General features: G+C 44.7%; 1 protein-coding gene across 1 annotated transcript in view; it reads right to left on the bottom strand.

Moving 5' to 3' along the window:
• Positions 1-12,964, bottom strand: part of LOC308378557 (cadherin-12-like) — a gene marked incomplete at both ends in the record, with an annotated part of 67,100 nt that overhangs the window by 16,381 nt on the left and 37,755 nt on the right. Inside the window, 2 exons of the mRNA XM_080855498.1 lie at positions 1,242-1,378; positions 4,596-4,849. Of these exons, the coding sequence (XP_080711624.1) occupies positions 1,242-1,378; positions 4,596-4,849 (391 nt within the window). The remainder of the gene's footprint in view (positions 1-1,241; positions 1,379-4,595; positions 4,850-12,964) is intronic.

Genomic DNA, 12,964 nt, shown 5'->3' with positions numbered 1-12,964 from the left:
ATTGCAGCCGATAATGAACTAGTTAAGTCTGAGTGAGCAAGAGAGTGTATGTGTGTGTGTGTGTGTGTGTGGGTGTGTGTGTGTGTGTGTGTGTGTGTGTGTGTGTGTGTGTGTGTGTGTGTGTGAGAGAGAGTAACAGAGAGGCAAGGCAGACAGAAAGATGTGAAATTGCTAATCATATTCATGACGGGTCCTAAACAAAAATGTCAAATTAGCTCGGCACAGCAATAAATAAAAATAACTGAGTCAGTCGCAGTATCTCACGCCGTAACTTTTGTCTTCTGAAACTCAAATTAGCGCTATCAGAAGAAACCATTAGCATTAGCAGTGGAACCTTGGGAGACAGTGAATAATTTCCTCCCTCCCTCCCTCCCTCCCCCCTTCCCTCCCTCCTCCCCTCTCTCTCTTTGTGACGATAAAAACTAAACTTTTAACGACCCTTATTACCGGGGCCTGCCTAATGAACATGCTGCTAGCCGCACATCACATTGATTGAGCGCTGTTGAGTTCCTCGCCAGATAATGGCTTTGATGGCTTCTGAGCCGTTTTGATGTCTTGATGGCAGCAGATTTGCTTATTTATCTCTGGCTTTTCCTCCCTCTTCTCTTACATGGACACAATTAGCACCATGACACATCTAAAATGAAATAAAATGCTTTGCTGCGTGCGTCAGACAAGAAAAGTGAGTGTGTGTGTGTGTGGCGGGGGGATCTGTGTTTCTATGAGATCCATTGGCACAGATCAGTCATTCCGTCGCTAATACTGAATGAAGGCTGGGATTCGGAAGTGATTGTCATGGCCTTTAAATGCGCTGAGATTGAGAATGGTGGTGGGGGGGGGGGGGTATGTGGTATGGGGTTTGTCTTGTAAAGCTAATGAAATTTGAGAAAAGAAACCTTTAATGGCATGACAGTAAGGAGAGGACTGAAGGGAAGAGAGAAAGAGAGAGCGAGAGAGAAGGGGAGAAAAGGACACTTTGAAATTGAAGAGGTCAAGACGAGGGAGAGGCAGCGTCCTGATGATGGATGATCCGTGAATTTGAGCGTGTTTTATTGGAGCCAATTAACGGCCTCAGACAGTCTTCACTGAACGCCGGCAGGCCCGTTAACGTGCCACGTCATTGGTGTTGCCATGGTAAAAAAGTCAAAGAATACACTCCAATGCTCCGATAAATCAGTCCCCTGTACTAACACTCCTGCTAACTTTTGGACGAATCGAGAGTGACTGGCTGTCATACTTACTAACTTTCGTGGCCACTATGGAGATGTTGTGCTGGGCAATGGACTCTCTGTCCAGGAGCTCGTTCGTCGATATTGTGCCCTCCACGGGGTCAATGTCAAAAAAGCTGTCCAGGTCACTTTTCCAGTCTATGGAGTACCTACAACAGATCACAGTACACCAAGGTACATCAGACTCAAGGTAGTAATACAGATTCATGCAATCCTACTTTTTATTCATAAATTCATGTTTAGAATATGTAGGCATAATTTACATTAGTACAGAATTGTATATCCTTTAATTTAACATTGTAATTAGACCGTGTAGAAAGTGTAACACACTAATTTTAACTATGTCAATAATATGATATTAAGGGCTTCAATGTTATTTTTTTACTAATCCTAAAGTATTCCCAATCCTTAAAGTTCATATAACAATATGCATGTTTTTTTATGAACTGCTATTATGAACTTGTGCCTCCTATTCACCAATGCTGACAGTTGCAAAGATGAACCCCAAGTGCAGTTTGCCTTCCTATCTAGAAGTTTGCCATAGTGAATACGTTCTGAATCACAAAATGGAAATCTTTGACTTCTTTTGAATCTTTGAAGAGAAGGTGTGTTGCTGTAAATATGTATAAGTCTGAGCGGGGAATATCTAAACCCAAACCTGATTTTAATCACAATTGATATATGGGTGAAGTCCTCCATTCTGTCCTTTTCACCAAGCATTGGGCCGCAGATTCACACCCCCATCCTCTCTCTCTCTCTCTCTCTCTGCTCCTTTATCACATTCTCTCTCTCTCTCCCTCTCTCTCTCTCTCTCTCTCTCTCTCTCTCTCTCTCTCTGCTCCTTTATCACATTCTCTCTCTCTCTCTCTCTCTCTCTCTCTCTTTCTCCCTCCCACTCCTACAGTTAGTGAAGAGAGTGTGTGGAAATGAGCAAAAGTCCTTCAGTGACTAATCTTTAAACTCGAATGAATGCCCCTCAGTGCAGGCCGCTTCTTTGAAAAGGAAAGCTCTTTTTTTGGTGACTCTGCCCTTAAGCACATTGTCACTTCAAGGCTAGGACTCTTCGATGCCGTGTCAGTTTGGCTGAGGATGGACTTGGGGTCCAGTCCACAGCTTTTTAGACAAATTTTGGTTTTTGTATGCTTGTAATAACAATGTGAATTGTGTAGTATATTGCCCAATAATGTCATTATCAGGTATCGGTACTACAGGTATTGCAATGTACCTTGCAATAACTTTATGAAAAAAACTGTGATTTACTCATGTTGACTAATGACTGCTGTTATTGTTACTATTCATTGTTTATTTACTTACTTATTCATCTGTTTGCTTGTCTTGTTCTCTTGTGAACAGAAAGAAGTTTTTGTGCAAAGGAATGCTTTGTGTGTGTGTGTGTGTGTGTGTGTGTGTGTGTGTTTTAGGCACACAGTACCCCTCAATGAATCCTGACCAGGTCTTTAAGTTCTTTGTGTACGATCAGAGGCTCTGTTTCAGCTCAGAGTGCCACACCAGACAAGTTTTGCTCGCAATTAAAGCCGCCGCTGAAGCTCACTTAGCAGGAGGAACCGTGCTCTTTTTAAGTGGCGCTAATGCGCGCAGCTGCTGTGCAGGGCAGCAACCACATCAAACAGAATTTAAATAATTTCATCAGCGGGCTCCATCTTTAATTTTGCTCCATTAAACCGCTTGTCTGCTAAGACAAAATAGCTGAACAAAGACATTGTATTTTAAGAGATATTTACGAGGGGCTGCTTGCCTACAAACTGTGTCTCTGTGTTATTTCCGAGTTGTGAAAGAACAAGAATTCGTGGTAAGATGGAAATGGGGACCGGATTATGTTAGCGTGTCGTAGAAGACTGAAGAAAAATCACAGGCACTGCGTGCTAACAATAAGGCAAGATTGAGAAAAGGGAAGAAATTAAATTATTTTGGTTAACTTCCAAAATGCAACTATATTTCTTCTGGGTATAATACGATTTTCTGTGATCCAAAGTTGTAACTTTTTTCTTGCCCTAATATACAAGTATCAAGGCAACATCGCCCGAGGCCTCTACCATTTAAAGCCACTTCTTTCTCTAACTCTGTCCTTCTCTCTCTTCAGTTGAAAGCACTGTATTTTTCTTCCATTTATTTTCCAGAAGTTTCTATGGCGCATTCATGTGGCGTTAGAGTAGTGTTTTTTAACCACCCATTGCCCCCCTCTATTTGACCCCAGATCAGCAGAAAAAGTCACACAAAGATCACAGCAAGCCTTCTAAGAGTCTGGAGTGCTTGAAAACTGGCGGGCGGCGGGAAACGGAACAGGAAGCACTTTATAAAGCCGTTCCTCACTGTGGTTGCGTAAACTGCATAGGTAAGGGTCAAAGACGCTCCTCTGAAAGCTTTAAGCATAATCGCACCGGTGCCCAGATGGTAGTATTGTCTGGAGATGAGTGCCTCCCAAGAACAATGTCAGCCGTGGCGCTCCTGAATAATTAAGCTTAAAAGACAAAAGCAAGAAAGAAAAACAAGAAAAAAAAACAACAATGCCTAAAAGCTTTTATACCTAACAACTCCACTCTCATGTCCATTTCGGTGTCTTTTTACTGAAAGAACGATGCATTTTTAAAGCTAATATCTTCTGAGGCGTCGGCTCCCTTTGTATGGGATGGGCTCTCTGGTGCAGGGTGTTTATTAGAGGCCCCACTCTACAACCTCAGTTTGTCTAAGAATAGTAATACCACACACACACACACACACACACACACGCACACGCACACACACACACACACACACACACACACACACAAACTAAATATTTAAACTGAAGCACTCTCTCTCCTGTGTGCATCACACAAAGAGATCTGTCTGTCTGTTGGAATTTCCTCTCTTCCTCTCTTTGGACGCACGTGTGTGTGTGTGTGTGCATTTGTACTTGTGAGGTGTGTGATTGTCTCTTCAAGCATTTGCCACCTGTGTCTACACACGCACACACACAATCAAGTATGTGTGTGTGTGTGTGTGTGTGCATGTGTGTGTTTGTTTGCATAAATACGTGTGTCTGAAAACACAGCAAGCTCTATGCTAATATGACCTCAGATGTGGTGACTTGTTACATAACTAATAACTACTACAATATCTTCAACAATTGTACATATATTACAGGAAATGACATTTTTGGGTTATTGTGGTGTAGTTACACGTTCAAATAGCTTTGATACACATCATCTTGAATGAGTATGAGTGTGTTTTAGTCTATGTATGTGTATCTATCTTTGTGTCTCTGTGTGTGAGTGTGTTTGTGTGAGAGTGTGTTTGTGTGAAAGAGTGTGTGTGAGTGTGTGAGAGTGTGCGTGTGTGTGTGTGTGTGTGTGTGTGTGTATTCACCTGACAGGGCTGCTGCCTGCATCCAAGTCCTGAGCAGTTACGGAGCCGATGATGAGGCCCACAGGTGTGTCCTCGTCCACGTCCATCACGTAGGAGCTCTCGCTGAATACAGGCGGCTCGTCCACGTCCAGAACGCTCACCTTCACCGTTGCCATGTCTTTAAACGGGCCCAGGTTCTGGAAGCGAGGGTCCACATGAGCATTGGAGGCCTCCACTTTGAAGGTGTATGCCTTCTTTGTTTCATAGTCCAATGGCTGGAGGAGGGACAGACAGAGAGTGGAGCAATGAGAGGAAGAAGGAGGGAGACGAAAGAGAGAGGTAAGAGAGATGTGAAACATAAAATCTTTAACAATATAGATTTCAGATGATTACGGCATACCTTTCACCCTTGGAACATTGTTGTTAATGGAGGCCTTGTATTACGTTTTTTAACGTTCTGTCTCTCTTTCAACTCTTCTCACTCCCTCTCCTCCTTGTTCACTTCCTTAGTGACATTTTTGATGGCAGGCTAATTAACACCACATTTATGAAATGTTGTCACCGGTTTACACCTTTACACATCACTAATTGCTCGTATACCTCACGAGTGTGTGTGTGTGTGTGTGTGTGTGTGTGTGTGTGTGTGTGTGTGTGTGTGTGTGTGAAAAGCAACTTGCAGGACTTACATTCCAGGATTTGTCTTCGTCAAAGAAAACATTCACATAGATGTCTCACATACAAAAACAAAGCATTTCTCTGCCATTTTAAATTCACAGCACAGTTTTCCCCTCTCACCCCTTACTCTGATAAGGAGAGAACAGACACACACACACTCACAAACACACACTCACAAACACACACTCACAAACACACACACACACACACACACACTCTCTCACACACACACACACACACACACACACACACACACACACACACACACACACACACACACACACACACACACACACACACACACACACACACACACACACACACACACACACACACACATCTCTGCACATCACTCTCTCATTCCATCATTCCAGCATTCTCTCTCATGCAGGCACACAGAATAAATGCGTTTGGACACAGCCAAGCAAATTTGCCATGTTTGTTTTCCATAGACATGTTGACGTTGTGAGATGGAATTCAATTTCCGCCGGTTCCCCTCGGGCACAGTGAGGTGTATGGGAAAGTAAATGTAAATATAGTTTCCCTTTCGCGGTTGGCACCTCTCCTGTGGGGTGTCAGTTATACACACCTATCCCTGCAGAACAGCCTGCATCTCATTGATTATGGCAGAGACATAGTCACAGCAATGAGCAAATATGTCAGTGAGTGAGGGTAATTGGGGGAAAAAACAAAAAAATTAGCGTGATTGCTTGCAAGTTGTTGCTCTTGTTGTAGTTGTTGTGTGTGTGTGTGAGAAAGAAAGAGAGAGAGAGAGAGAGAGAGAGAGAGAGAGAGAGAGAGAGAGAGAGAGAGAGAGAGAGAGAGAGAGAGAGAGAGAGAGAGAGAGAGAGAGAGAGAGCGATGTAGGTCACCCATATAACACTATATCCACACAATGAATTCTGGCAAGATCCAAATATTGTTACAAAATATAGTTATTTTCCGACTATAACTCCCCCTATCTGCCAGGCTATAACCCAACGCACATTTCATTTTCATTGTGTGAGTGTGTGTGTGTGTGTGTGTTCTTTCTCATCAGATCTACCCTGCTCATCACATGTACCTCCATGTGAACTTCATAGCCTTCTCCTCAGCATATTTGGTCCTATAATGGGCAACAGCTGGCTGCTGATTGGTTGACAGCTCTCCAAGTCCCCTGTCATCCCCAGCCGAGAGACGGGAGGGATCCTGTGATGTTTAAGGTCACCCCTACCGATATGGATTATTCCAAAGCCTGTTCCAGGGATTGTCTGAGTTGCGTTGGAGCGCTATGAGGCTTTGTGGGATACATGCCCACCCTCAGAGTTCTCTTTCTTTTTCTCTCTCTTTCTTTTTCTCTTTTTGTGTCCCTGTTCCTCTCTGCGCTGCTTTTTCTAGCTATCCTTCTGTGACTTTGCCTTTGTCTGTCTGAAACTTTGCATTTTCTCCTCCTACCTAAACCTTTCTCTATCTCCCTCTCTCTGTGTCCATCTCTCTCTATCTTCCTCTCTCTGCCTCTCTCTCTCTCTCTCACACACACACACACACACACACACACAGACACACACACACACACACACACACACACACACACACACACACACAGGGAGCTGGCACATGATTGGATAGACAAATTCAGTGTCGAGGGCTTGTGGGGTGAGGCAGACTGTTCTGTAGGCCTCATTACACATGCACTCTCTCTCTCTCTCTCTCTCTCACACACACACACACACACACACACACACACACACACACACACACAGACACACACACACACACACACACACACACACACACACACACACACACACAGATGTCCTGAGGAGAGTCTAGACACGACAGTCAATCTCATACCATGCTTAGCCAAGCTACACACATGCACACTCAAAACTTGCACATGCAATCACTTTTCAGTAATTTATACATATTTTAAATGAAAATCCAAGCAATGGAGTCAGGCAGAATTAATCCAAGGACAGACCAGCTGACACACACACACACACACACACACACACACACACAAACACACACACACACACACACACACACACACACACACACACACACACACACACACACACACAAACACAGACACACACACAGACACACACACAGACACACACACAGACACACACACACACACACACACACACACACACACACACACACACACACACACACATATAAACGCAAAATGTGAATACATTTGTACACTAGTTTACATTCAGGCATAACTTTCAAGGCAGCTAAGTCGAAAGTCAATAAACAACTGCCTGAAGTTTTTACCAGCAGACCTCCGGCCATATTGTAATTTGTTCTTTTCCATGAGGGACAGGGGTTTATGCAAACATCTATCTACAGAAATAATAGGTATGCTGTGGGAAATATCCTGTGGTGAAAACAATAAATAAACTTTAGGGGTGAACATTTCCTGAATTAATATGTGACTTTGCAGTGTTATCGGCTGTCAGAAGAGAGCTGAAATACAGGAGATGCTCTGCAAAAAGGCTACCTACGCACACACAAACACACACACACACTCACACTCACACACACATCCACACACACACACACACACACACACACACACACACACTTAAAACGACACACACTACCGATTTATGCTTGTGATTTACAGTCTTTTTATTAAGACTCCTCTAGGTCATTTCTCAAGGTCACACACTGAGGGGAGCAAACAGTGCTGATGGTGTAGCACAGAAAGATAAGGCATCCTTTTGGCCACAAAAGAGAACACAACCACGCACACACCCTCTCCTTAAACCTCTGCCGCAATGTGCTTGCAAATGTGTCTATTGTCTATTCCTGTGCAACAGGCATGCCTATGTGTGTGTGTATTACTGTGTGTGTTTGTGACACACTGGTGTGTGTTGAATGTGCATGCACGCTTGCTTTGTATTGTGTTTTATAAGTATGTGCTGCAACACATGGCAGGTCTTGATCTAAAGGTATCTGTGGGTGTATATGTGAGTGTGTGTAAAGGCATGGCAAGTGTGTGTGTGCATGTGCCTGTGTTTGTGACTGAATGTGCAAGCATGCTTGAATTCATTGTGTTGTATGTGTGTGTAGCACCACATATGAGATCTGTTGTGTTTGTGTGGTTGCATACCTTCTGAACATCTAGCGACCATGTACTGTATATAATAGACTTCTTATAGGAAGTGACATGTCTGTACAGAGGAATGTATCTGTGCCTTTCCGTCTGAACATATGTTTAGGTGTGGGGGCAAGGTATGTGGGGCAGTGCAGCGCTTGTGTGTGTGTGTGTGTGTGTGTGTGTGTATCGATGTGTGAAGGAGTATGGAGTGATGTCCTATTTCTCCTCAGCCCCCTGTGCTGCATAGGGACACACACCGCATGTCATGAAGCTTCAGCAGGCATCCAGGTTCGTGGGGGCTTCAGGGGTCCAAGACAAGCCACTGGGGAAAATGTCAAGTGTCTCTGCGCTCTCTCTGCCCTCTTGGTCTCCTTGATTCTAATTGTGCTACTGCCACAACTATTTAATTACTTCAAGGGATGAGGAGAAGAGGGGAGAAGAGGGGGGGAAGAGGAGAGGAGAAGAAAGTAGAGGAGAGAGGAGAGTGGTGACAGGAGGAGTGAGGGGAGAAAGGAGAGAGATGACAGGAGGGAACAGGAGCTGGGTAGTGGGAAAAGGGAGAGGAGGGGACGAGAGGAGGTGTGAGGAGAAGAAAGTGGAGATGGGGGAGTTGGAGAAGAGGTGACAAGAGGAGAGGAGAGGCGCGGAGAGAGGTTAAGGGGGGAATGATGGATCCTCCGGCCTAATGGCTCAACACTGAGAAGATCTGTCTTGCTCTCTATCACACACACACACACACACACCCCCACACACACACACACACCCACCCCCCCACACACACACGTTTGACGAATATTTGCAGTAGCACAGCCTCAGTGGCTATTTACTACCTGTCAGTAAATTTCACAGTCACTCACTGTAATCAAACACACACACACACACACACACACACACAAAATACATGTGTCCCAGCATAGCCTCCTTGCTTATTCACAACCTGTCAGAAAATGTAACTCAAGTAATCACACACGCACACCCCCCTAACACCCACACACACACTCAACCTCTTCAGCCTCACAGTGGTAATGGATGGAAGCTAACTGGATAACCCAAGACTATAGCACCCCAGTCATTATGAAGCCAGATCAATGCTATCAGTGTCTTGGGCCGCTGACAAGCCAGTTGGTAAACACTCAGTTCCCCCATCACCAGCCACTGGAGCTCTTGCAGTGAGGAGAATCGATGTGTGTGTTTGCCGATAAAAAAAAGACTATGGACGGCAGGGTGTGTGGGTGTGTGCATGTCTGTGTGTGTCTGTGTGTGTCTGTGTGTGTGTGTGTGTGTGACTGTGTGTGTGTGGGGGGAGGGTGCGTAGAATTCAATGCATGTCATTCATCTTCTGTTGGGGGCGGGGGGGGGGGGGGGGGGGGTTGGGGGGGCTGTGAGAGACAAACAAACAGATGAAAACAAGGCGGTGTTGTTCTCCAGCGGACATTACCATAATCCCATAATGAGCCTCTGGAAGCTACTCATTATTTAATGAAGCACAATCGTAATGGTGAGAGGGTTAGTAGCGCCTCGTGTAGCCACCCTGGAGGCATATGTGTGTGTGTGTGTGTGTGTGTGTGTGTGTGTGTGTTTGTGATCTAATGCGATGAGATGAGTAGGGTGATTCCCACAGTCAATTCAGTGTCCATCACACTCCATTCCTTATTCTACTGAAACATTACCATAAAGCTTTACTCACTTCTTATATGGTGCTGTTGAATTGGAATCGTAATTGACAGATCTGCCTCATCTTCTTTAGTTTTGAGTGTATTACCCTGATTATGATTATGCCCTCATTGGCACTGTGTATTTGTGTGTTTGAATGTATGTGATGTTTTGAGGTGACATTCACACAATATAGTAGTATTTTAAAAGTGTGGGTGTGTGTTAAAAGTTCATGGTGATAATCACATGAGTACATTACTTGAACGACTCAACATATCCTTCAGCCTTGATCACGCAGGTGTAGCATGTGTCCTTTAGTGTCATTTATTGTGTTTTGGGTTGAGACCCCCTCCCCCCCTCCCCCCCTCCCCTTCTGGCGTACGGGTGCGTCTGCTGTCTGACCGGCGCCACGGCGATGTCATGCTTTAGATGCGTTGCCTTGGCGCTGGCGGGCCTTTGATGTGTAAATGTGCTCCCACTCTGCACCGTCTCCCCATTCCTCCGTGGGCACCACGGCAACGCAGCATCACACAGAGCGTCTTTTCTTTTCTTCTGGGAAACCGCTGGAGCACAGCTGTCTGAAGATGACTGTCTGCATACGTGAGTGTGTGTTAGAGAGCTTGTTTGTGTTTTTGGCTAGTGTGGTATCCAAGTGTGTGTGCTTGTTTGTGTGTATGTGAGAGACAGACAGAGATAGAGGGATAGAGGGACATTGTTTGCATTTAGAGTATGTGTTTGTTTGTGTGTCTGTGTTTGTGCGAGTGTGTGTGTGTGTGTCTGTGTGTGTGTGTTTGTGTGTGTGTGTATGTGCCTGTGTGTGTGTGTGTGTGTGTGTGTGTGTTTTTCTGTGCGAGTGTATGAATATGAATGTGTTTGTTTGTGTATGAGTATGTGTGTGTGGATCTGTCTGAGTGTGTGTGTGTGTGAATATGAATGTGTGTGTGTGTGTGTGTGTGTGTGTGTGTGTGGGCGTGGGTGTGTGTGTAAATGTGTGATTATTCCACTCTAGACAGTGTTTCCTGGACCTTATCTCTCATCAAGCATCCCAGTGAACGCTGGAGAGAAAATGATTTTCTGCATCCTTTAACTTTCCTGAAAGAACTCACCAAATCAGGGGACATGAAAGACAAACAGCATCTGCTCTAGTGCATTAGTCCTGCCCTGCGGCAGCCTCAGCCTCAGCCTCAGCCTCAGCCTCAGCCTCAGCTTCAGCCTCAGCCTCAGCCTCAGCCTCAGCCTCAGCTTCTCCACAGGGCTGGTCTTCTTGGGACGATGGCGGGGGTGGAGGGGGGTGTTGCAGGATGATCTCTTAAATCCAAGACTGGTTTGGATTTATTTTGTGAAGTTAAAACATTTGTACCCGGTAAAAAGAGGGGGGGGGGGGGGGGGGGGATGGGACAGATGCAGAAAGACACACACACACACACACACACACACACACACAGACACACACACACACACACACACACAACACAGGCAAACAAAAAAACACAAACACATCCCAGGGGTGTGCTCGTCCAAAAGAGCTTGAGGATCTGGCTCAAGTTCAGCAGCTGATTCTCTCTCAGACTCCTGACTCAGTTTCCACTGCAGAATTACTGACACCAGTTCCAAACACACAGCCTCACATACACACACACACACACACACCACAGCATAATCCAGCTCTAGTTTAGGAGATAATGCATTCTCAGACTCCTGGCTATGACAGTACTACAGCATTGCCAGTCTGGATCATGCTTCACTAATGGCACATAGTTATTGACATTTTTACAATACCCACCTATTCTACTATACTTGACATCCTCCAGGGTGTTGTGAGATGTTCTTTGCACATGCATTCCAAATACACCACTGTTACTTCAAATAAACACTGTTAGTCCTTATGCACATGGTCTGCGCTGCATGTTCCTGGCAGCTACGTTGCAGTACTGCTGCGTCTTTGCTGCGTGTGTGTTTTCACACCTGCCGATGTCCCTGCTGCGGCTCTGTTATCTTTCAGCATTGAGGTTGCCTTTGATAATGGCCATCAATACACAATAAGCCTGGTATCATCCATCATTGATTGTTGACCAGTTGTTACCAGAAATCAGTCATGTAACTGTTATTGCCATTCAGAGCCAGGGCAAGAGAGCGAGAAAGAGCGCAACGGAAACTACTAACTTACCAATACATTTTAAATATGTGTAAAATCTCTGTCAGGATGCGGGCACTGAGGTTGTGTGAATGCAAACTCCTGGTTTACAAGCTGAATCTTTACATCAGGCACGGTTTGTTTCCAGTGATTTTCAATGAGAGCAGAAAATGAGAGGAAATTCTTTGGGGGTCTCATTAAAATTAGTGGACAGCATGGGTATATCTGCCTATGATTGCACTTCAACCTGAACTCACCAAGAGTTGAAACCACCATTCCTAAATATGGGTTGCAGGTACTCATATACATATACATATACATATACATATACATATACATATAAGTATACGCAACCGTATACATATACATATACATATACATATAAAAATACATGGATACCTTCAGCACAGCTATGGTGCTTCAAAAAAATTGGAAAGCAAGTTTTTTTTTAAGCACTAGTTGAGACGGGTCTACTTTGATTGTCTTGCACGTATTTTAAGAAGGACATATCAGAAAGAGACCTATAAATAACTCAGTGCCTGTCGGTCATAGAAATAAGGGTCCATCATGGCAAGAGCAATGTACTCTTTTGATGTCTAATGCTGGATACCTCAGAGAAGGCCAGTAAATATCACACAGAGAAAGCTGAAATAACCATCCATTCCTTAACCCCCACCCCCCCTCTCTCACTCTCTCTCACTCTGTCTTTCGCCCTCCATGCCTCCCTGCCTCTCTCTGTTTCTCTTTCTCTCAGACATACACACACTTCACTCCTGCAGCACCTTTGATCTTCCCCAGCAACAAAATCAGCCAGCCAAAAAGATACATATCAAT

The sequence above is a fragment of the Sprattus sprattus genome (genome assembly GCF_963457725.1).
Source record: "Sprattus sprattus genome assembly, chromosome: 17".
Classification (NCBI taxonomy): Eukaryota; Metazoa; Chordata; class Actinopteri; order Clupeiformes; family Clupeidae; genus Sprattus; species Sprattus sprattus.
Note: the sequence above shows the minus strand (reverse complement) of the source record. Positions and strands in the feature narration are given on the sequence as shown.